This window comes from Phalacrocorax aristotelis, chromosome 2 (genome assembly GCF_949628215.1).
Source record: "Phalacrocorax aristotelis chromosome 2, bGulAri2.1, whole genome shotgun sequence".
Lineage (NCBI taxonomy): Eukaryota > Metazoa > Chordata > Aves > Suliformes > Phalacrocoracidae > Phalacrocorax > Phalacrocorax aristotelis.
This window is the reverse complement of record NC_134277.1, coordinates 158965390-158990066: the sequence shown is the minus strand read 5'-3', so window position 1 is coordinate 158990066 and position 24677 is coordinate 158965390. Positions and strand designations below refer to the sequence as shown.

The following is a 24677-nucleotide window of genomic DNA, read 5'->3' as shown; positions in this document are numbered from 1 at the left end:
AATTCTTTCAGTAGTAAAAATGTATAAACATTAAAAGGTGGTGTTTGTAATTATATCCAAAGCAGGGATGAACATAAGGGGTGGCATTCAGCTAATTTACAGAATAAACTTGTCCATAGGAGCTAGTCACTAGAGTCTTTCCTTACAGTTATAGAGAAAAATCCTCTGTAGGTGCTTCTGACCAGCTTGAGACATCTACTTGAAAACATGAGTTGTACACAAGAAGCACACTTTCCTCTCTACTTACTGTAAGCCTAATGGAGACCTAAAATTTTGCCACACAGCACAAAAATTTGACAAAATTATGCCAGATGAAAATATGGTTAGGCCTGCCTGTGATGTATCTATTCCTTATGACAGCTTCAAAAGGGCTGCTATCCTTTGGAATAGATTATAGGCAAATTACTGTGTGATCTGCTCCTAAAATTTTGAAGAAAGAGATGGTGAACAGGCTACAAGATAAGCCCTTACATATGGAAAATAAATAAAAGTTCTCAGCTAGATCTGCATTATATTGGCTTCAAATAAAAGCAGATATAGAAGAAAAACTCAAAGAATGTGAAACATTAAAAGAAATCAAAAGTTACCAAACAAAAGAGCCTATGATGTTCATCCAAGAAACATTAGATTCATGGTCTAGCATAATAATGAATTACCTCTTCTTTACTGGGAAAAATATGTATTGTTTTTGGAATACTGTCTTTAATACACCACAATAGTACAATTAGAAAATATGATTGATAAACATGCGCTTTCCAATAACAAGAGCATCTATTTACTAGAATAGCATATTAGTTGTGACGGGGACAAAAGACCACCACCATTTGGCTCTCTGGAGCTTAGACAGTCAACAAACTAATCAGGATGTTAGGCATAATACTGCAAATAGGTACAACATAATGGGCTGTGAAAAATGATGTAAAATGTTAGCAAGGATGATTCTAAAAACTGAAGAACCAAATTCAGATCCTTTTTTGGCATATCTGATTTACAGTCTTGAAGTTTGGACTGCTACCTGCTGAAACACTGTTCAATAGGAAGCTTAGGCTTAATAGGACTCAATTTGCATTGCTAAACCTTGACTTTTACCGTATTGCTTTCTTCTAACCCTTGGTGCTCTACGTCCCATGGATAGTATCATTATAACTGTGAGTAAATTTGAGACTTTCTCCCTCTCTGTCCCTTGATTCCCCAGGTTGGTGTTAGTGTCCCCTCTGTTCATCCCCTGAGATTTCAGCAGTTTCTTTCCCTGAGATTTGCCTGTTACAGGTTTACTGTCAGGCTTAACCACTGGACCCACACTGCTGCCTCTAAAAGATTAAATTAGACAATATAGATTCAACCATTGTCTTGTTGCTGTAGGACAACACAGCCTAGCAACTGTCAAGCATGTTAAGGGTCTTTACGTTCCCAAGGCCGCAATATGGGCATAAGCAGCAAGGTGAAGATGTACCTCGTTATCACCTTTGCTGAGCAAGGGGGAATTGATGAAAAACCATGACACCTGTGTAGCATCTTCCATAGAAAGAGGACATGAGAAGACTTGCAGGCTTTGTAAACACCAAGATCCAAAACAGAAGAGGCTGCAGGGAAATTGGTGGGTTGCATACCATCAATGGAGATTAAAAGTCATTAAGTGCTCTGAATGCGTTTGTCATTTCAGATGCTAAGGGAGGATTGCTGAGATGTGATTTGGTTAGCTTGCAGTGGATGTTTATCCTTCAGAAACAGTGCGGTAAGAGGATAGCTCACCCTTTCAAGATGGATGGCAGTTACGTATCCCAACACAGGATTTTCGTCACTGCACACCCCAGAGTACTGCAGGAAGGAGCAGAAGCCTTGCTTGGTGGGCTGTGTGTGTTTTTGGGACTGTGGTTCCCACTCAGCCATTGCACCTCTGAGGCACCCTTATGGGCTACATATATGAAATTTCTGCAATGGGGGTTCAGACCATATTCCCTCCTCAGATATGCCATCAAAATTATTCACAAAAACTTGTGACCTCCAATCTCACCCCCTCACCCTATTTTTACTTTTTTTTTTTTTTCTGTCTTGCATGAGATGTTCTTTTCATGGGTGGGATCTCACTTTGAGCAGTGGGGCTTGCAGCACGGGCTGTGGCGCACAGAACGATCAAGCTAGCAGCAACCCTTGTCTGTTAATGGTAGCATTTGAGTTTTTTAATGACCAAAGAAAAACCGTTTCACGGCTGTGAGACTCCCTTTCTTGCGTATCAAATACATGGGTGCGCTCACCTGAACATCACCTGCATTGAGTTTGTTTCATGGGGAAGGAAAAGAGGAGGGCTGTATACCCTCGCTCTGTGGAGCTCTGGTACCCTCTAGTGGTAAAACCGCAGGCAGTTTTAGGCAAAAGGTGATGATTTCACTACTATCTTCTCTATTCCTCTTGGCCAAATATCTGCACATCATATTTAATTGACAGTGCTGTTCTCTTGAATGATATCGTAAATTCATGCCTTTAGTTTAAGTAGCTGATAATGTAATTTCCTTGGACTTTTTTCAGTGTGTTTTGCCTTTCATTAAATCATTTAAATGGTACTTGTGAGGTGATGGGTGACCGAATTTTCATGTGGTGTAAAGAAATGGCCGTAATGGAAAGCATCAAGTAGTACTATCTCAAGGCTTTAAATGGAGAATTAGTGATGGTACCACTGTAACGGCTGTATGTGGCAGATCATAGGTGGCTTATAGGTAATCAAAGGAATCATGGTGTCTTGGCTGGGTTCGCACCAGTTTTCGTCTAGAGGTGCAGGGTAGCTGGATCGTGGGTCTTGGGAAAGCACTGAGCCACTGGCTTGGTAACTGCAAGGTGCGACAGCAAGGTATGGGGTGACAAGGCAAGCCTGAGGGCATGGCAGGAACATCGCAGAATTGCTAAGTTAACTGCCAAATGCCTTGAGCAGCAGGGGTGTGGTTATAATGGGTAGATGGTAAAAGCCGCTGGACCCAAAGGCTGTTTCCTACCAGCCACATAACCCTTGCTCTATAGCATGGCTGGTGAGTGGGAGGAGGTGAAATTTGTCCAAGAAATCCAGAATTATTTAGCATGAGCAAACACATTTATTTCTGTTCTAACCTTGCTTGAAATGGTTGATCTGAAATTTTCCTGGCATAGGAAACTTCAGTCTGAATAGTTAATGTTAGGAAAGCCACAGCAAAGTAATGCTTCAGGGTTTGCAGTGAAGTGTTTCACTGTTGCCTGCTCCTTGCATGGAGGTTGCTAGTTGATGCTGTTTGGAGGAAATTCCTTCCCAAAAGGCAGCAGAAGCTGTCTGGAGCTCACCTCTCTCCTTTTATGCCAGCTGCAAAAATGTTGCAGATTCTCACAACACACTCCCTTGGCCCTAGGTTTCCCTATACATGAAGGAAACAAAACCCCAAGACAGGTTAGAGGACATGTGACTCTAAGCTGATCCTCCCTTCCCTCTGGTCCTTGCTCACTGGCTCCACACTGCAGGCTGTGGACTCTGCTCATTTCACCCAGTAAAACAAAGTGGAGTTTTATTCAGCAAGAAATGAAATCTCACTTTAGGTATCAAACTGAAATTCGAAACAGGTAGAACACACTAAACACAGTTTTTCCCTGGATGATTTCAGTACCTACTGCCTATCATTTCTTTGATGTGCCCTAGCTATGAAAGCAAGGGATCCAGAGCTTTTGTGGAGTTGTCCTTCCAATGTATCCACTAAGCTCTGAAATATTTCCATGGCCACTTGTCCCTTTGTTCCTGAGGATCAGGTTTTGGGAGCACATTAAAATGCCCATGATCTGGGTACATGAAGTACTAGTATAAGAGCTTCCCCCACTCTGCTTCACAGTAATCACTTACAAGACTCTCTTGATTTTTCTTACCTCTTTACATATAAAAGGTTTTGAATAGCTTGAACCTGGGAATAGTTTTACAAAGCAGATCAACGTGACTTTAGATTGGACTAAATTGGATTTACCAGCAGTGGGAGTTAAATTTTCTGTCAAATCTCTGTGTTCTGGAGCCTCACAGACAGACAATAGCACAGGGGCAGTGAATAATCACGCGCTGCATTTATTGGAGAGCAGAACTTTACCCTCTCTATTGTTTCTCTTTCAAACCTTCTCCTTTTTTCAACTGCATAGAAATGAGCGCAAAGAGAGAAAAAAAAAATAAATGCAGTGCAGTTTTCAAGGGAGGGTTTGTCCTGGTGCTGCACTGGATTGAAGCGTTTACTGTTTCTCAGGTCTCAGGATGAGCCAAGTAGATTTATTCCACTGTAACTGCAGTGCCATTTTGTGAAGAGCACAGCACATCAGCTTGGAATAGACCTCCTGAGCATTATGGTCCTCTGCCATACCATACAATCCCTTCCCAAAATGCAGTATCATCCATTTCCTGCCTGAGGAATGGAAACTAGTTACCTAATGCATGTCTGTCCCAGGACCACTCTGATTTAGCATCTTGCCATGATTTCTTGACTGCCAGGCCAACCCTGTCCAGGTTGAGAACCCTTGATCTTCACGAGAGACAGCCTCGCTGCCCACCAATGGGAAGTAGCCATCTCCTGATGGCTTCCACCCAGGGTTTCATAGGCAACATCTCCGACGTAAATACAGGGAGGTGTAACAATGCTGTGGTTCTTCCTTTTATTTTGCTCCAGGTTTCTGATTGTCTTGGGGTGTTTGATCTTAGCTGTCCTGACAACTTTCAAGGAGTACGAAACTGTTTCGGGAGACTGGCTCCTCTTGCTGGTAAGGAGACTGGCTGCTGCATCACCCTGGTAATGTCCTTGAACTGAAATCAGCCCCATCAGCACGATGGAAACTTACTCCCAGCTCTGCATGCAATCAGATTTCTTCTATTTGTCCTGGAGCACTGACCGAACACTTACATATTGGAGAGTTCCTGGTCCATCGTCAACATTGAGTAAAAACGAAGTAAGGAGAGAGGGAAAACACTAGCCTGAGACTTTTAGATAATGGCTTTTCAGCATTTGCCTAACAGTTCTCCCACTGAGGTATCAATAAATTTCCTATTGACCATGCCAGACCTGAGCACATTCGAAAACTTATTTTGGGGGGATCTTTCAATGATTTTGACTCATTCTATGGTATTCTACCAATCCCAGCATTTCTTTCAAGGGAGGTCATCAGAACTGGGCTCATGCTTATGCCCAATAAGAGCATAACTAAAACTGTTGCAAGCAGTGCATCTGGTGACTATCAATGAGAGAAAATGTATTTATAACAAATATATTCCTTTCTCTGTGTTTCCAGCATGCTTGTTTTATAAATGCAGGAGTTCATGCTCAAGACTATTTCTGTAGGCCTTCCATTTGGCAGAAGAATTAAAAAATAAGAAAAAAAAACCCTCACTAAGTGTAAACGTGATGTATTCATCATTTTATGAAAATGACCCTAACAAAGAACTTCCTCTGCTCCTATAGCCATCCTGAAATAGAGAATGCAACATCTCACTTAACCTGGCCCTGTAGAAAAGCATCCCTAGGGAAACTGCATAGCAAGAGTAATTCTGGGATCTCAATTTCCATTTCCCCTTGTACCCCCAGAGACATATAGATCCAAGCAAGAACTAAATGCCAAAAGGAATGAAAGGTGAATTCCCCTTGCATGTTCCTTCTCAAAAAGCGCCTTATGAAAACACCCTTATCCCCTAGGGAATGTGAAACTTGCTTTTCATCCCTGTTACCCTCTTTAGACCCACCTTTTCACATTTGAAAAAGCCTGAGGTTCTTTTTCATTCTTCTGTGCTTGCTTCTATGTGGCTCTCAGCAGTTTTCAGAAGTGCTGAGGAGCTGTGGGAACGAGCATCAGGAAAAATCCCCCTTTCCTCCTTGCCAGCTATTCACACAGAGAAAAAGTAACTGTGTGTGCCATGCTGCCCTTGGCCCATCTCCACTGAGCACCTCAGAGAATCTCCTTCCTCCCCATTCCATCCCTGTGCTTGGAGAGTTCTTGAGCAAGGTCAAAAATCCCATTCTTCAGTGCACCAGAAATTTAAGGGCATAATATATGCCTCAAATTTATCCTATACATGCCTTTATCATTATCTTAAATCTATGAGTCCACATGAATATACTGAATACTGTCGCTGTCTGTATAGATCTGGCTGCATGAATGAGCTGCTGGTGGGTAACCCTGGGTGTGGGTATACAGTGCACTGGGGACTTGGCACTCACGTATGTCTTCTCATCTCCTGTGAAACAGGAAGCCTTGTGAAGTAATTGCCGGTCCATTGAGGCACTTCTCATTTACCCAACAGCAGGGCCACTTCCTGCAGAGTACTTAGCAGGCTGTAAAGCAATGTCCCACTTTGCTTTGCCTCTTTCATCAACCTATATTCTCCTCCCCAAATATTTCCTCTCTCTCTCTCTCTCACATACACACATACCCCAACACTTGCACCTCATCTGTTTCACTCAGCTATGTCCAGAATTACTGCAAAACATGTTAAGAGTCTAACAACATAGTTTGTGTCTTTGATACAGGAAACTTTTGCCATTTTCATCTTTGGAGCAGAATTTGCCTTAAGAATCTGGGCTGCTGGGTGTTGCTGTCGCTACAAAGGATGGAGGGGGAGACTCAAATTTGCCAGGAAGCCTTTGTGCATGCTGGGTAAGCACATGGTCTCTACTGATGTTTCCCCTGTCATGTCCTTTTCCTTCTATGCCAGTGGGGGGGATGTCCAAGAACCAGTGAAAAGCAGTGCAAAGAGCACTGAAATCAGATCTGCCCTTTATGCTAGGAGCTGCGTCTTGCTTGGAGTAGTTATCTGAAGTACCCAGCAATAATGATTCATTCAAGAGTCTCTTGGGCGGCCTGTCAGTGAGAATGGATCCTTCTACTCTTCAAACACATTTTTCTTGTCCTGAGTCCCACTGCATTTTTCTTAAGCTCATCCCAAAATATACTCTGTCTGCCTTCGATTTCAAACCACTTCAGATCCCAACACTGTGCCATCTTCCTCAGCCCTCTTTCATATTTAAATGTTGTGCTTTAATTTTGTAATGTTGGTCTGCATTTGCAAACAAGTATCTTTGTGATTTCACCCATGTTATCTTTCAGGCTGGGAAGGCACTGCCTACAGTTATCATAAAACTACTCGTTCATGTTTGATTCCCCTCCTAAAACTCCCCAGAATCTCTACAAACCAACAAGCCAAAGTTTAGGAGCTCACTCTACCCTGAGGACCTGTCATGCACATTCACATCTGTTCACTGTTTCCAGTAATCCCTCATTTATTTTGATGCTCTTCAGGCCAAGCACTAGCTTTTTGTTCTTTATTTGTACAGCACATAGCACTCTGGGGAGCCGTGGTGCTGCACTTATATGAATACATGCTACCTTCTTCTGTCTCCCTCTTTTTCTTCATCTTGTGGGTCTAAATGGTAGACAAAATTGGAAGACATTTTCTTTGTGCCTTTGTGCTATCTTCATTTTAATCGTGCTCCTTTGGGTGTTATTGCTGTATGAATACTTCTTATACTTCTAATAACATTGTGAAGGCAGCAGAGCGCGGCATGAGTAAGTGGGATTGGTACTGTCTCATGCCTTCTCGGTAAAAGTATCATCTCACTTCTGAGAATGAATCTTCATTGATATCTGGGTAAAGAACAGAAAAATCCCACTGGATTTATTAATATCATCTCTTGGTTGTCACTGGCACAAGTTTATTTTGAGAATGATTGAAAGTGAATAAATCTGAAATCCATCCAGTGCCACTCTTTTTGGCTGGAAATGCAATATGAAGATAATATAAAGACTGAGTGCCCAGAGAATGTTTGAAGCCTTTTGGTACCACTTTTTTCTTGTATATTATAGGATCAAAAAGTAGGGGAGAAACAAGGAAAAGAAAGAAAAATAAATAAATCAGGAAGAAGCGATGTGATTTGCATTTCAAACCTCTTCAGTTGGCCAGCAGATTGGCCCTGTGAGTGCTTACAAAAAATAGTAGCACTGGCTTTGAGATTTTAATGGGACAATTCAGCCAAGAGAACATAACACTAGATGCACTATCAAAACCTGAATTTCTTATCTGCTGCCCTGTTCACTATGGTTTTCCAGTGGGACAGATGAATTTAAGGTTGTTTTTCTGTCAGCATTTGGACAATGTTTCTGTGCATCTCATCAGACAGTGTCTCAAGCCCAGTGCATTGATCTGTAAACAGATTACAAGGCTTTTTGGTGGGTTCTGTGCATGATGCCAAATATGTGGTAGGTGCAGATATCTGTTTAATTGGCAAGAGAAAACATTTTCATGCAGCTTTAAAATTTGCCTGGGGAAATTTGCAGCACAACTACATGGGATTAAGAAGCAGGTGATGGGGCCACGTGTGTTGGCAGGCTTTGTTCTTTTCCCCCTGCAGATATCTTCGTGCTGATTGCTTCAGTGCCAGTGGTTGCTGTTGGGAACCAGGGAAATGTTCTGGCCACATCTCTCAGAAGCCTCCGCTTCCTTCAGATCCTGCGGATGCTCCGAATGGACAGGCGGGGCGGTACATGGAAACTTTTGGGGTCAGCCATTTGTGCACATAGCAAAGTAAGTGAGGAGCTTGCAGGGCTTAGCTGGTGCCTGGGGGACAGACATTGAAGGGAAAGAGAGGGGATGCACAGGAACAGCAATGCCTTGGGATTATGTCTATTAGTTCAAGCCATAGTTTTGTCCTTTCAGCTTTATTTCCTCTTCCATTCTCTGAACCATTTCTACCCCTTGTTTTACCCTTCTCTACTCAACAGTGGTGCTGGGAAATAACAAGAGGGTGTTCATTCCCGCACTCATTACAACAGGAATTTTGCCTTTACAATGAATGAGAGCAGGGGCATCCCTTTAATGATGAAATATGCCTCTGCATTTGCAACATGGTTGTAGTGGCTTCTCAGACTTGTGTGATCAACAGATGGAGTGGGACTCGGGAGGGATGGAAAGAGGCTGGTTAGCAGAACTGTGGTTTCAGATGGAGCTACTGGTGTAATTTCTCTTTAGAAGCATGGGTCAGGCAATACAAAGATGCACACAGTGTGAAGCCAGACAGTGAAAATTTCTAAAATCATCTTTGCTCAGTCTAACTTGATGCTATAGTCAAATACATCCTGTCTCACACCAGATGGACACATTGTGTTCTTGCATTTTTACTAAGCATTATTACAAGTTAAAAACTATCTGCATAAAAGTCCTCTAGACGAGATTTCTCATCTGCACAGGGTGTAGAAAAATTGCGTATACCCTGTGCTACATACTGCTTTTTCTTATCTATGAATGACATTCCTGACATTTTAGGGGTTTTTGAAAGTTAAAATGCCAGCTGGCACAGCATATTTCGACTTTGCTTCTTTGTAGTGGCTGATAGGGATACCCACCCTGCTTCATTTCATACCAACTTCTGTTTCTTCCCTATATAAACTTGCTACAAGGCAGGTGGCACATAAATCTTATGTCAAAAATGTTTCTCAGGAAAATGAGCTCATGGAAGAAGTCTATGTGCCAAAGACATTGTTTAGAAATTGTTTAAGGCTTCATTGTGTGGGATTTCATTCCAATGTTCCTTGTCTGATTCCCAACCACCACCCTTTGGACCTCAGCTGGCTGCGGGAGATTAGAAGGGGTTGCAAGAACTTTGCTTCGCTGGAGACACTAAACAATTTTGATAACAAGGTTAGCCGACAAGTTTCCTTCTGTGGTTGCACTCCAGAATTCAGCCAAGTTGACTTACCTCAAGACTCAGTTATGAAATTCTCAGCTACAACCTTTTTCTTGAGTTTTTTTTTCAAATGCAGTTCTCAGAAAACAAAAGGGATATTGATTTTTTTACCCATTTCTGAAGACCTTCACCAAAAAAGTTTCTGCTTTGTTTCAGACATTGCTGGGATTTGAACTTGGGTTGCTGCATCTCCCACCTCAGTAGGATTAGCCACACACTCCACTGTAGTCACTCCCTCTAAAACAAGGAAGCTCAGGTTTGTTTTCACACAGATGATTTTCAAGGTCTGTTCTTATTGCATCAATTCATGGTGAAATCATACCTCAGAACCTGCTTTGATATGCCTAAAGAGAAGAAACTGCATCCTGCAGCCTTGTTCTTTGGAGGCAGGGAGAGGGCAGAACTGTTGATTTTCCTACCAAGACTGACCAAGCCTAGGGGCAGCAGGAATGGGAAGAGTCAAGGTCAGGGACAGAGCCCTGCAGCACCCTCTGTCATGTGCGTAGCTAAGCCCTTAGCCCAGCTTTATGCAAAACTACAACTTCAGACTGCTCCAAGCTGTTCCCAGGGAAGATGCCATGTAAGGGCTAATTCTTGTAAACCTCTGCATTATTTCCCCGTAAGTGCTGAGGTGGGCTGGTCATGGACTGTGACCAAGCCAGCAGCGACAGCTCTGCTGTTATCCTCAGTGCATCTCTCTTCTCCTGACATTTACTCTGCCACAGTGGGTATTGAGACTGTTTTCAGCCTCTCCATTGTCCATCTGTTTCTTCTGCAGGAACTCATCACTGCTTGGTACATCGGGTTCCTGACACTCATCCTATCCTCGTTTCTTGTTTATCTGGTTGAAAAAGATGTTCCTGAAAAGGATGCTAATGGGGTAGAGATGAAGGAAGAGTTTGAAACCTATGCAGACGCACTGTGGTGGGGACTGGTAAGTGATTCCAAAATACCTATCCTCTTCTTAAAAACTTCATATTCAAGAAGACATGAAGTATTGATGTTAAGGATTACAATATAAGTGCTGCTAAATGTTGGTGAGGAGCATGTTACTGATAAAACATTACCAAAGTAAGGATGCCCCTACAACCAATTAACAGAACTTATATCCCTGTTGATTTTCAGTCAGATTTAAGCCCTTAGGTGCTTAAACCCCTGTCAGAAATCAGTCTGTGCTCTTGGCTCCCGGGAAGGCTCTCTTTTAGAAGAGTGTCTCTTCAGTACAACTGCACTAGCAGAGCCTATGCCTATTGGAGACCTAGCTCTCATGACAGCAGTATCCTGTCTGTGAGAGCTACATCCCTCAGAATATGGCAAAACCAGAGCTGGCTGAAATGGGAGGTGCTGTTGACTCTCTTGAGGGACAAGAGGCATTGCAGAGGGATCTATATAAATTAGAGCACTGGACAATGATTAATAGGATGAAATTTAACAGGTCCAAAATGTCTCTGGAAAGGATAATTCAACATTTCTTTTGTGTCTTACATGCATTCCCCAAGAATCATTCAGGGAATGCCATTGGTAGCAGGATACTGAGCAAGAAGGACCTTACTGTTCTTGTCTCTTCTGATGAAGAGAGGAGTATTGGTTTGCACCACTGTTCATTTGATAACAAAATATTCCTGCCATCTGGTAGACAGAATTCATGTTGCTTTGCTACCAATAGTTAGGGGAGGCTATATCATGTTGTGACTAAAATTCAGCAGCATATTTTATTTACTGCAGCTTACTCATAAATAGCATGGTCCCTCCCCACCATTCTTAATAAAAAGGTCCCAAGTGTTGCATAGAACACCTGGATATTTTCATATATTCAGGACATTTAGGTAGAGTCTCACTGGTGAGAAAATGTGCACAGTTGGAAATTAGCAATTGTGCAGGAAAGAAGTAAGCTTTCACAAAGTCATCTTTCTTTTACGGAGACTGATACTTCAGCTAGACGTAGCGCTGATTGTTTGCTAAAGCCCTGCAAGCTGTAAACTGGCAAGTCCCATTCCAAACTGTGCACTGATGGTGGGCAGGAGATTCACTCTGAGTGCAATGTCACGTGGAGTTCCCTTTCAGCAAGCGCATCGTAGAGGGGCGGCTGCTTTAAGACTAAACCCATTCTCCCTGGTGCAATGCCTCTGGGCTGTGATGCCATTAAAAAAAAAAAAAATTGGTTGGCCTATCGTCAAGATCCTATTTTAAGAAGCTGTGCATAAGCATCCCTAGAGCTAAGTGAGTTATGCAGGGTTCATGGTGACTTTTAAAACAGACCTGTTGGCTTTTTTTCCTTATGGGAAGTCCTGGTCATTCTGCCCACAGATCACCCTCGCTACGATTGGGTATGGCGACAAGACCCCCAAAACATGGGAGGGACGGCTGATTGCAGCTACGTTCTCTCTCATTGGAGTGTCTTTCTTTGCTCTTCCTGCAGTAAGTACCTCCTCCCGCTGTTAGGCACAGCCCAGTGCTGTGCACTTGCAAAAAGAAAGTAAAGTGATCAAAACTGCCAGCAGAATCAAAATCCCTTTTTAAGAAGCCATTCAGACTCTTGAGCTGGTCTATAGCAGTAAATCAAACTACTTTCTTCCCAGTTTTGCATAGAGCTTATTGGCAATAATATGTGACCGCAATACTCCTTGAACTATGTGTGGTCATTTTCTGAGACAATGCTCATTGGCACAGGACAAAATTAATCCAGCAAATGAACAGTCTGGGAAATCACAGGTCAGTTTATGAGCCTGTACCCTGGCCCAGGTTAGTTTACTGGTATTGACATAGCTGCACAAGATATATTTTCAAAGGATATGGTGGCCGTTGTTTTAATAATTATGGATGTGCTTATCTTACCCAGATCTAAACACTTGCAAGCTAGAGATCTACATCTGAGCGACCACCACAGACCAGTGGTCATCCTTTAAAGCCAGTGCAGCTTTGCAGAGCATTTCATCTCACCTGTTTCCTTTCCTGGAGGAGATCTCTCACACCACCACAGAAGTGTTGTTCCTACATACTAAGATTAAAGGGAATTTAGATAGCAAGTGACAGTATAGGTATTTTTGATCTAGCCAGGTGTATCCTATTCTGGCTGCTTAAGAAATGATCTCTAAGTTGCTTTTGAGAGTATATTTGTCCTCTTGTGTTACATAGGCCAAATATTTGCCTTGTCTGCAAAGTCCTCAGGTAAGAATGAGACAAGATCTGGGTGAGATGGACCAAATAACAATAGAAACCATTCCAAGTCCAGATTTTAGGATATTTTTCCTTTAGATCAAGACTTGGAAAGAATTTCATGGAGGATGGGAAGTCCCACACACCTAAATCCAGAGTATGGTTAGCATAGCTCTTTCATCACACAAGCACAGTTTCCCTCCACCTTGAGTAGAGAGTAATACACCACTTGGACACCTTCAGCTTGGGAAGGCAGTAGACATTCAAGAAACCTTGAGACCTTAACATGATTTGCTGTGGCCTGTGGCCCTTGAGAGGATCATGACAAACTCATGTCTCATGAACAGAGCAGAGGGAAATGCGTGCTGTACTGCACAGAGGTCCCATGTAGCCATATGCACCTCTACCTACAGACCTCTTTCCTCTCATTATAAATCCATTTTTTCTGAGTAAGAAATGTCTAAAATCTTGCATCACTCTATGCTTTCAGGGCATTTTGGGCTCAGGGCTGGCACTGAAGGTCCAGGAGCAACATCGTCAGAAACATTTTGAGAAAAGAAGAAAGCCAGCAGCTGAACTCATTCAGGTTTGCAGCCACTTATCCTCTCCTTGAAAAAGTGTTGTGTATGAAGACTGCTGCATCTTGTTAACAAGGGCCACTGCTTCCCCCCGTCCAAACTCTCATCTCCCATTTCAGGAGATGAGAAGCTGTGTTTGTGAAGGAGTCAGGTTTTTCACATTGAGCTAGATAATCCAGTGGCCCTTGCACTTTTTGAGGAATCTTTCAGTTCCCAGAATAACTTTTGGAAGAACAGTATATTTGTAAAAAAGGGTCTTATCTGCTAGCTTCTGGAAACCAACCAACTTCTGCGTGAGTGCCACAAAATCACAGAAAACAAGCTGTAGACAACATATTCTTTCCAAAATCCAGACTTTGTCAATTCTCTTAAGAGAGTGCTTTTACGTGCAAACAAAGTTATGTAGTTATTGATGTGAAAATAGCAATAGAAGTAACAAAATAGACAGTGACAGGAGCAGTCAAGGCAAATGACATAAAGAGTATGTGTGTTTTGTAAAAACTGAATCTGCACCTCCTGTTATATCACTGGATGATCAGGGGATTCAATGGGAAGAGAATCCTTAGCTCCCTTGGACTTCAGTTATGGTCTTTGTTACAAATTCAGAAAATTAAGCTCAAAAGTACTACTCTGGGTGCTGACAAATTTGACAGGAGTTACTCTCAGTAGGTGTGGAGCATATCCCGATGGCAGTGAAGTAAATGGCATCATCTCCACAGAGGGACGAGAAAGTTTTTGTGATATCAGATGAAAGTGTTGGTGCTCAGGACTGCATAGGATCAAACCAGTCCTCAGGAGAAACAGGCTGAGTGGTATATCACGTTGTTCTGATTAAAAACACTCCTTAGCAAACAGAAGGGGCTGCTGGCATGAGCGGTGAATTGAATTTACTGTTTAAATTAAGGCCCCTCCACTTAGCAGGTAGCTAATTTAGCTACAGTATTTTTTTAGATAAGTACTTCGAGAATTTTGATTGGAGCTAAATGCTGAAACAGAAAATTGCTCAGCAAAATTACCTGTGATGGTACGTTAGATATTAAACTAGTTTAAGCCCTTCCAGAGATAATCCAACAGTGTTTGAAGCTCTTTTAGACATACCAGACAGGAGAATAAACCCCGTTTAGTCAAATGCTGGTGTTGGTGGTTCATATGTCCTGTCTCCTTTAATAGCCCTCCCAGATTATAATCCAGTGTCAATAATTTTGCCATATAGTGACAGTCGTTTTGTACGGCTGATCAGTAGTAAATTTCCAGATACTCACTCAGGTGCATCATTATGTTCTTTGAAACAATCTGGCTCCTGTCAGCCTGGGGAATAGCTTTACCTAACACTAATTATTTCCTTCCCCTTGTAATTCAGGCTGCTTGGAGATACTATGCTACTAACCCCAACAGGATTGATCTAGTTGCTACCTGGAGGTTTTATGAATCAATTGTATCATTTCCATTTTTCAGGTAAGTGCATTGTCCACCTCTACATCATCATTTTCAGTTAAGAATAAGTCAGGACAGGAAACACAGACTTTATATATATCAAGGAGGCTTTTTTAGGTAACGGAGAGTTGCCAGTTAACTTCCTGGCTGAGACTGAAAAACATGCCTTTGGCTTCTGGATCCATTTCTTCTCCCTTCCCTTGGTGGGATATATTAGGGGCACACTGATGGATAACTCCATCAGTGGCTGTCATGTTGGCATTAAAGAAAGGAGAAGGCTGCCTCACCATCAGCTTCTCTTTGTAAGACTCTGGAGTTTATTGCCCTGGAAATCTCAATTTCTCTCACTGTAATTTTGATCCTCATAATGTTTTAGCCCCGGATTTCAGAGGCACCCATACTTCTCACATCCTCTATGATGTGGTTGTGTATTTTACACAAGATATGGGGTATGCCGAAAATTCTTAATTTTTCCTCTTTAACTGAACTAGCCTGAGAATTGTGTTGTTCGCAGAGGTGGCCATGGCATGGAACATAATTAATGCTTCTTAAATGGTTGTCTTCTGCCAATAGCAAAGGCCCAAGGGGATAATTCAGTGGAGGACAGCCAAAACATGTTTAAAACTGTCTCCCACTGAAAGTATTAACTGAAAGTTCCCAAGGAAACTTTTTTGGGGAGTTAGGGTCATGGTTTTATTTTAATCACCACTTCTGAGTTCAGTGGAAAGCATTCTGTACATAAAGACATTCAGACTTAATGGACACTCATGTTTATGGATACAGTCTGCCTGATCCTCACTTTTCCTGCCTGTCAAACAGACATCTTCCTCACCTTGAGTACTTAACATCTTAAAATGTTTGCGCTATGAAAGCCAAGACTTTTAACTGAAGACTAGCAGCTGCTAATAATGGACATTACTTATCCAAGTTTATGCTTTCAACTTTCATTCTGGACATGCTGTTATGCCTCATTCTGACAAAAATTGCCCTTAAAACTACTGCTTAGCTCAAACAGAGCTCTGTAAGTTGTGCTCACTGTGCTAATACTGCAGCTCCAGCTGTTGCTCAAAATTGACTTGAAGAAGCATTTCAGGCTCCTGCCTTCACAAAGGGCAAATTACAAATATTATCTTTCCTTTTTTGTACTCACAATATATTTCTTTAGGATTGATTTCACTTAGGTCAAATGGAAATCTTTAGAAAAAAAACATAAGTGTTTAATTAAGGCTCAGTAGGTTTCTTTCCTTTTCTTTATCCCGTCTCACTCCCTATGTATTCCCACACTATCCATTACAGAGTAATTTCTAGGGGGTTTCTTGACCTCAGGTTTTGTTCAGAGTATAATTCTCAGGCTTGCCTGGAGTCTAGACTCACTACCGTGACTTCATGCTTGTTCATTGTATGTGGGTTCTTCTGTGATTCAAATACGACCTGAAATGTAATATGTGTTTTGCAGACAAGGTCCTGGGAGAGGGGCAAGGGAGTTCACTTCTCTCCAAAGACTAGATTGCCAGTCTAAACAGCACAGATTGGTTTCAGGAACCTATATCACTTTCTTTGTTTTATGGCTAGTTGAAGATGTAGCTTTTATTCTGCTGTCAGTTACGGTGACAGAACAGAAGAGGTATAAACCATTTGCAATAGATTAGAAATTTCTGTTTCAAAAATCTGCTGTATTTATTATGTAATTCTTCTCTCCTTGATTTCTTGTAATGCTTCCTCTCTTCTATAAAAGGAAAGATCAATTGGATGGTACTGCCAGGTACGTAGCTGTCATTATTATAGCCTTGTTTTAATACAGTTGCTGTAGGATGCAAGTTAAATGGTTCCTTGTGGATTCATGAGCTGTTAACAAAAACATGTTACTAACACCACAGGTAGCATTAAAAATTATTAACCAATCCATTTCTTAACTGCTTGCTTTTTTCCCAATTTAACACACAGCTAAAATGCTAATCGTACAAATGCAGTGTTGCTTGCTGATTGTATGTAAACAGCTTTATTGTTTGTTATGATTAATCATGGTCTAGATTTCTCTTGATCCATGCCATAGAGCCAGGGTTTAGCATTCAGGTTGTTCTGGGGTGAATCTAAAGTTCTGCCTCATATTATTGCTCAACAGTCCTGCACAGAGCAATGTTGTGGTGTAAGGGATCAAGTCTGTGTTGATTCACCATGTGCAAAGATTTCTTGACGATAAATCATAAGATGAATGGCTGAGGTGGATAAGCAGGGTAGTCAGTCTCTCTGGCAGTGCTAAAAAAGGTACATTAGGTTTGAGGCCTTGGACCCACCCCTGCTGAAACAGATGGAAAAGCTCCCAGTCACTCTGGGGAATTTACAAGCAAAGAGAATGAAGGAATCATCAATCCTAATACTGGTCAGTTACTGAAGACTACAACAGAGCAGCCATTGTCAGTCAACCTGCAAGGTCTCAGATGGAAAGGATATATTTATAACCCCACTCAGCTAAATTGCAGATTTAAAAGTGCATAAAATAATTCAGCCTCTTAGGTTGAAAATGTGAAATACTTTATGTTAAACTGCTATTAATGAATCACCCACAATGAAGTCAATTGCAATTAAAGGAGAAATAGTTCCACAGACTCATGCTGAGGCTATTTCCATTTGCATCCCCATTTAAAACATAGAGGAAAGAGCAAGAATTGTAGCAAAATTTGAAAACTCTTAGTTAGCGGTCAGGCCTGCGTTCCAGTCCCTGGCCTGATGAAAAGTTACCTTTTTCTTTTTATTGTTTAAACATTTTATGCAACACATGACAGCTTCAATAAAGGAAGCTGAAAAAAAAAAAACCACAGATTCAGACTTGCTGCTCTCTTAATTTTTTGGGTTCAAACCTCCTTTAACAGAAAAAAAAAAAACCTACCAGAAGTTTTCTTACAATATAGGCAAGCGCTGTAGTGCTGAATTATTGGGAAAAGGTGACTTCCCCCTCATGCCACCATCATCATGAGCTAACCTGCACCTCTTCAAAGACTGCCTGCATGGGAGTTACCTAGTTTGTGAACCCTCATGAACCTTAAGTACTATGCATCAATGTCACTGTCCGGGCTAAGCACTCACGAGCAAGCTCAGTTGCGTTAATGCATATTTCTGGAGATTTTAGCCATCCCCAGGGCTGGCAGCAGCTGAATTTTGGCCTCTAATATGTAGGAGAGAGCTTAGGACCTGAAATCCTTCTGAGTATGTAACTCCATACCTTGAGCCAAAACGTGTTTTGACTCAGATGCGGCAGCAGGTTAAATTAGGAAAGTGAATTATTGCTGCAGTTTGCTGTCTGTCACAGGCCCCCTAGAGAAGCTCCTGCACCTGCAGTGACAGAACAGTTCATGGAGTAGCTTCTGAGTTACTGTATCTTTCAGGCCAACAGAAGACGTCATTTTATGGTGAAACATTGGATTAAAAATGGAAAAGTATGACTCACAGCTCAAAACCTTTAAAACTATAATCCCAAGGCCCCTCATTCTAGCTGGATAGAACTTGCTTTTATGTTGTTACATATGTAATAACCTTCAGCAAAGTCATCAGTAAACCTGCATTGGAGCATTCCTGTTACCAGGAATGTGTTTATGGAAATAAGCATTCAATAAGAGAGATTGGAAACCCTCCAGGTAAACAGAAAAATTATAGTACTTGTGGGAGCACCCACTGACTTCAGTAGACATGGGACTGAGCCATAAAATCTGGTTGTTTTGACAGTCCCATCTCTCATAAAACTCATTTACAGACCAGATAATAATAATAATAATAATTCCTCTTCCTCCTACAGGGATTTAATACAGAAAGTATTACTCGTACTCCACTGCAGTTTGTGTTTAAGGCTGTATTGAAATAGATGAGTGATGCAGTCCTACTGGAGAGAACAGCCCATAAGTGTACTCAGTCCCCAGGTTCTTGCGTCAGTTAAGTACTTAATGGGAAAGCTGTAGTAATAAACTGCATTGTCTGAATGATGGTTGATAAAGGAGAGAGAATTGGTCCAAAGTTTTCCCAGAAGAGTCAGAATATTTAACTATTAATAAATTAAAAATGAGGCCTGGCTGTGTGAAAATTTGAGGATGGGTAGGGCTTTAAGTGGCAGGGTTTCTATTCTGTGGTGTGAAAGCTCTTTTGGAACTACGTAGTAGTGGATTTGATCTCTGTGACAGATCCTTCTAGGATCTTTCCTTGGAAGCAGGAACTGGCATCACAACAAAGTCACAGCTAGATGCAGCTCCTTGTTCTCAGACCATTTGGGGAAAATGCAGGGAAGACAAGAAGAATGGAAGAGTCCGTTTCAGAAGTTGGATCCCAAGGCAAGGCTGCAGGGAAGGACTTGTGATAGTAGAAAGCTGATTAAAGTTTGGCAGCAGCCCAAGGCTTTACTGAATCTTTACTGAAGGCTTTATTGAACTTTAAACTAAAACTGTGAAGATGTGAGATACGATTAAAAGCACATTGGACCACCCTTGAGCTATATAGTAGGCTGCGTTCTGTAAGCAGTGAAGGGAAGTGGTCGTACGATGCTCCTCTGTTAAGAATAGCATTTTCCCTACATGCCCTGTGTAGTCCCCAAAATCAGGAGGAACTGGGGCTGTGCTGTTCGTTGCTCACTGGTGGTGAGTTTAATGACTTTATACCAGAGGTGTCACTAGCTTTTATTCCTTAATCAATGCCTTAAACTACCAGCACATGAAATCTCACATAGCAATTGCTCTTCTGCATGTATTGCAAAGCCTTGTCATCTGATTAGCTCCCAAGAAGGAAGGTTTATGAGAAAGATATATTAATGCTCATTTCTGCTGGAGTGCAGCAAATCATTCAGCAAACATTTGGGTGTTTGACCTACATTCCCAGACTTTAAGATTGAACTTTGCTTGAAGGACATATTATTTATTTTGAACCTACTTTTTATGTCTATGTTTGAGGAAGGAATTGTGGGCCTGATTTTTCAGTGCTGTTGTTAGCAGCTGTTCCATTGACGTCAACTAGTGTAAGAGTTTTGATTCATTGGTATGTACAGGCACTTTAGTGAAGGATTTTGAACTTTTTTCTGGGGTCTTGCTCCTAATCAGCATTGTCCAACTGTAGAACTAGACATCAGGAGAGCATCTTCGTTCCTAGATCTACTATTACATGATTGAAGAAAAGTCACTTATCCCTGTTTCCATATCTCTACAACATAAATAATATTTCTCTCCCTTTGGAGAGTTGGTCTGATTTTTTTAAGTGGCAGAATCGGTACTAGTCTTTGCTATTATGTGAGTATGAAAGAATGCATATAATGTGATGCATTATTGTATTGCCAGTAGTAACAGCATAATGAAAATAAAGTCATACTTTGCAAGGTGGAAAATTTCACTGTCAGCATTTCATCTTAATGCATCTGCCCAAAACAGGAAGGGGGAAAAACCACTCTGATCTGCACACTACATTAACTACAAATGAAAGGCTGTTCCCATTCTTTCTCATAGAGCTTTTCATGGGTAATCATTAATGTCTCATCTTAATAACTTTTCTTCACTTTACAGTAATGTCATGTTTAGTAGGGAGTCATTCTTTGGATCAAGCCTCACAAGAAAACTTAGGTATATACATTCAAGTAACAATTGAGCCTCACTCTTTTCATATTTCTTGCATGCCATTCTCTGCCTGCACTTTCTGTTTTTACTACAGTAGTTCATCTAACTACCATAAAAAGTAAGGGGAGATAAGACTGAAAAATTATTTAAGCATAAAAGAAATTTGCATGACCTTGCAGATAGTTCATTGTTCTGCTGTTCAGAAAACATGGGACCTAATCCTGGCTCTGTCAATGATCTGCTTAGAAACAAGTGCTTTTTCTCTGTTTTCATAGAACGGGAATGATACTAACCTACTCTGCAAATCATTTAGAAATTTACTGTAAGAAAAAATAAACTGTAAGAGCTACATACCATTCCTTATGCAGTCCTAACCTTGCCGACACAAATTCATGCAAGTCACTTTGCATTTGAGTTCAGTGGAACAACATCTCTGCATGTGTATTTGCAGGTTCTGGTTCAGCAAATGGAAAACAAGTGGATGCTTTTGATCATCTGAAAAAAGTTAGTGACATGCTTAAATACCTTGCTGAACTGTGACCTAAGATGTGAGGCAAGAACTTTATCTTCCTGCAAAGAAACATAAAAATAATATGTAGCATTTCAGGAATCTGAAAGACACATCATCAGAAATACTGATATCTTCACTAAATTGTCAATCATTTTATTATATTCCACACAAACATCTTGCTGTCATTCAACTTTAGCTCATTGTTCTCATTCCCACTTCATTCCACAAACATGAAATCATCAACACATGACTCAGCTTTCCTAGCCTAAGCTCTTTGACTTTTAGAGAGCTGCTAGTGAAGCACTCCATTTTTCCTTGGATGATTGGCCCAGGCAAAATAGTCAAGAGACATTGCTTTTGCAGATTGGTTTTCTTTCTAGTGGTTGATACCTGGAGATACATTCACTGCAAAGAGTGGGTCAACACTCTTATAGTTTCTACCTACGTTGCTGGCTACATCCATTGGTGAAAAATATTCATCCTGTTTTCACAAAGAACTGAACTTGGATTATTCTCCTCATGGATTTGCGTGACATTGCTTATTTTTACCCATTTCCAATCACTTTAGAAAGTGCGGATGAGAAGAGGGGCTGAGCAAGGGCCTTTAGCGTGCATAAGGGCTCTTTCTCTTTCTGAAGGGCATCAAAGTTGAGCCCAGATTAGGACTTGTGTTCACGTTTCTGGGCAAATAATCTCGATGGTAGGTGAGTTGGGATTTAGAGTCATTGCTACAATTAAATACCAATGAGGGCATACATCACCAAAAAGTGTGGAACTTAATTGGCTAAAAGGGAGCATTTCCTCCTCAGACATCAGAAACGTGCAAATTTAGACCTCGAGATTCAGAGTGCAAAGTGACTTTTTATATGAAGACATTAGCTGTAAGAAGTTACAGTAAATTACTTTGAGACTGAACAGTCTTGTAAGTTCCTCTCTGTAGAAAAGAATGTTATTTGATTTCCTTAAAAGGGAAAGCTGATTGGCCAAAGTTCAGAAGTACCTCAGAAGTGCAGAATGCTCTCTGTTTTATGTTAAGAAAATGCATGAACTCTCTGAGATCAGCTGAATGTATTCAGTGCAGGATTCATGGCTGTCCTCATAACACTAGTTTCATGATAATTTCTGCTGGGAATAGTTCAAAGGAGAATACTTCTGGAAATCTCATTCAGAATGTTTGATTTCCTAAAGCTAAGTTCACCCGTATACGTACAGCTGATAATGTAGTAAAATATTGGAGTAAACATGACTGTCTTTTGCTTCCAGTTACTTGAGACCAACTAAATCTAGTGATTAGCTAAACTGGAAAAATATGGGAAAAATATGGAAAAATTTCCTGATTATTATTACTGCTTGTTAGGTGAAAGTGGTAAATACATGTGCGAGGGCTGCGTTTGAGTCACTGTTAGCATTAATTCATTATTTTTCTTCTCATTCATATACCATTTGCTTATGAAACCCCAATACTAGGCAAAGCACAGAGAGGAGAGTATCTGGCTTGCATGATGGGATGTAATTGCATTATTTCCTTGCATGACTGTTTCTGGAAAAGTATTTCTAGTTCAGTGGTTCCCACTCTTTATTCTGAGCAAGGGTAAAACCTGAGCTGCAGAAGCCAGCCGTCTCTTGTGTATCCAGTCACAAAATTCATCTCTCAGATGTTCCAGAACAATTCCCACTGCTCTTGGGGAGCAAGAATCTGAGAGCTGAATTGTTCCTCAGCTAGCAAGCTTTTAAGTCAAATTGTCTGCACTGCTTCTGCCTTCCTCCTTTTATGGTGGTCTGTATCTACCACAGAACTGAGGAGTTCTCATGGTGGGACTCCACTTCAAAGACAAAGGTTTTGGGAAAATTTTTATTCCACCACAAAGGAGAGGATGCAACAGCATACAAGACAAGCAATGGTAACATATCCAAACTAGTCAGGGAAAATACCCTGCACTTTTATCAGCATGTTTGGGATGCATTTAAGTCCTCCCAGCTTCTGGAATTGTGCTGGAAGTCAGGAGTCATATTTTATTGAATGTAAGGAAGCCAAATGAAGTGGGGCCATTGTCCCAAGAGGAGGAAGAGTAGCTAATACCAGTAGAAGGGGTCTGAAAGACAAGCAGCAGTACATGAACCTGTGGGTGGGAACCACTGTCCTAGCCACTCTCATGAAGGATGATGTGATCTGCGCATGCTTCATACTCCGAGACTGAGCCATGCGCATGCTGTTTTAATGAAGGAGATTGTGTCATGAGAACAAATGTTTCCTAAGCCGTTTTAAAAAGCACAATGAAAACAAAAACCCCAGCAGACCCAGATTTCATCCCTTGGAAATGAGACTAAAACCCGTTTTTTCTCTGATGACAGGTAGTTATTATCTGGAAAGAAGCTTGGGTTTTGTTTTGGTTTTTTTTGTATACAACATGCTGTTGTATTTTTTCATGTGAAGTTGATGAAATATTTTCTTATTCTACTGCTCTGGCTGCCTGGATATGAAGACAATTGTCTATATGTATTGCATAAACACACTGTTATGAATCTGAATGTTACTTTAAGGGTTAATCATTAGGATTCAATTAATGAGGAAGCCTTCAGCTCAGGTAACTTTAGCTTAGACTGGAGACCTGCTTTTTAAATTACTTCTCATCTAGATCTTTCTGTAGTCAATAACAAGAGATAAGTTCCCCCAGCTGTAAAGGAATACCAAAGTGAAATGAAGATGAACTGCACTCTGTAGGTTGCTAACTTCCCACTGATTATAGAAAGGGGTCTAAAGATTAATCTTAGACAGGGCGTTTAACTTTTTAGACAGCTTAAGATAGATCAGATGAGTTCTAGCTCCTAAACCTAAGATGCTTGAGCAACAGTCTTGGGACAACAGTTTGTTCCTAAACAGACACTTAGCAATGGGGAAAGTTGAGAAACTCCCTAGAAAGAGAATTTGGGACTGCTTTTGGTTTATATTATCTATCTTAAACCCTTACCCTACCAAAAAAAAAACCCAACCCACAAATGAGTGTGCCTACATGTGCAGTGGAAAATATCACTGCAATTGAAGAGCCTTTTGTGCTGAATGCAGAGTAATATTTTGATCTGTTTTGATCTATGAGGAGGATATCAAACCTTGATCTATTCTTGTATAGCTCAATAAAAGAAATTTCTGCATATATTGCCTATATTTCTGTCCTATATTGAAAATTAAAATCCACAAGTTTACTGTTTTGGATACTTTTCATCATCTACTGAGCCTTTTCCTGCTGGTCTGATCCCTATAGCTCCTTGTAATGCAATTTATGTCTCCTTGTCGTTCGGTAACGAAGACAGTTATTACAGGATTTTTAAGGGGCAACTTTGAAGGATCTGCATATGTATTTTGAAGAACCAAACAAGTTTCTGGAGAGAGATTCAGAGGCCATATGTAATGACAACATTATTCTTCTAGTATAGTATTAAACTGCTTTTATAAACAACAGGAATCCTCTATCTCACCTATTTTTCTGCTTCCTCGCTTTCAGGTTGTCTGCCTTAAACATTCTTCTTTTGAGAGCTTCTCTGTACTGTTACTAATCCAAATATTGTGACTTTTAATACATTGCTTGACGCCAATGCGTAGTATGTGACCACTTCTTGCCTTTGAGGAAATCACCTCATCACCTTACATCATCTAAGTATCACTGCTAGATTTCATCCTTCTAGGAGGTTCCTTCTCACCCTGGAA

General features: G+C 41.0%; 1 protein-coding gene across 1 annotated transcript in view; it reads left to right on the top strand.

The window, feature by feature from the left end:
* The window catches only part of KCNQ3 (potassium voltage-gated channel subfamily Q member 3), a 205506-nt gene that overhangs the window by 161343 nt on the left and 19486 nt on the right, over window positions 1-24677 (top strand). The window contains exons 2-9 of the mRNA XM_075085848.1: window positions 4656-4746; window positions 6504-6630; window positions 8382-8554; window positions 10492-10647; window positions 12021-12131; window positions 13360-13455; window positions 14808-14902; window positions 16617-16643. Coding sequence (XP_074941949.1) covers window positions 4656-4746; window positions 6504-6630; window positions 8382-8554; window positions 10492-10647; window positions 12021-12131; window positions 13360-13455; window positions 14808-14902; window positions 16617-16643 — 876 coding nt within the window. The remainder of the gene's footprint in view (window positions 1-4655; window positions 4747-6503; window positions 6631-8381; window positions 8555-10491; window positions 10648-12020; window positions 12132-13359; window positions 13456-14807; window positions 14903-16616; window positions 16644-24677) is intronic.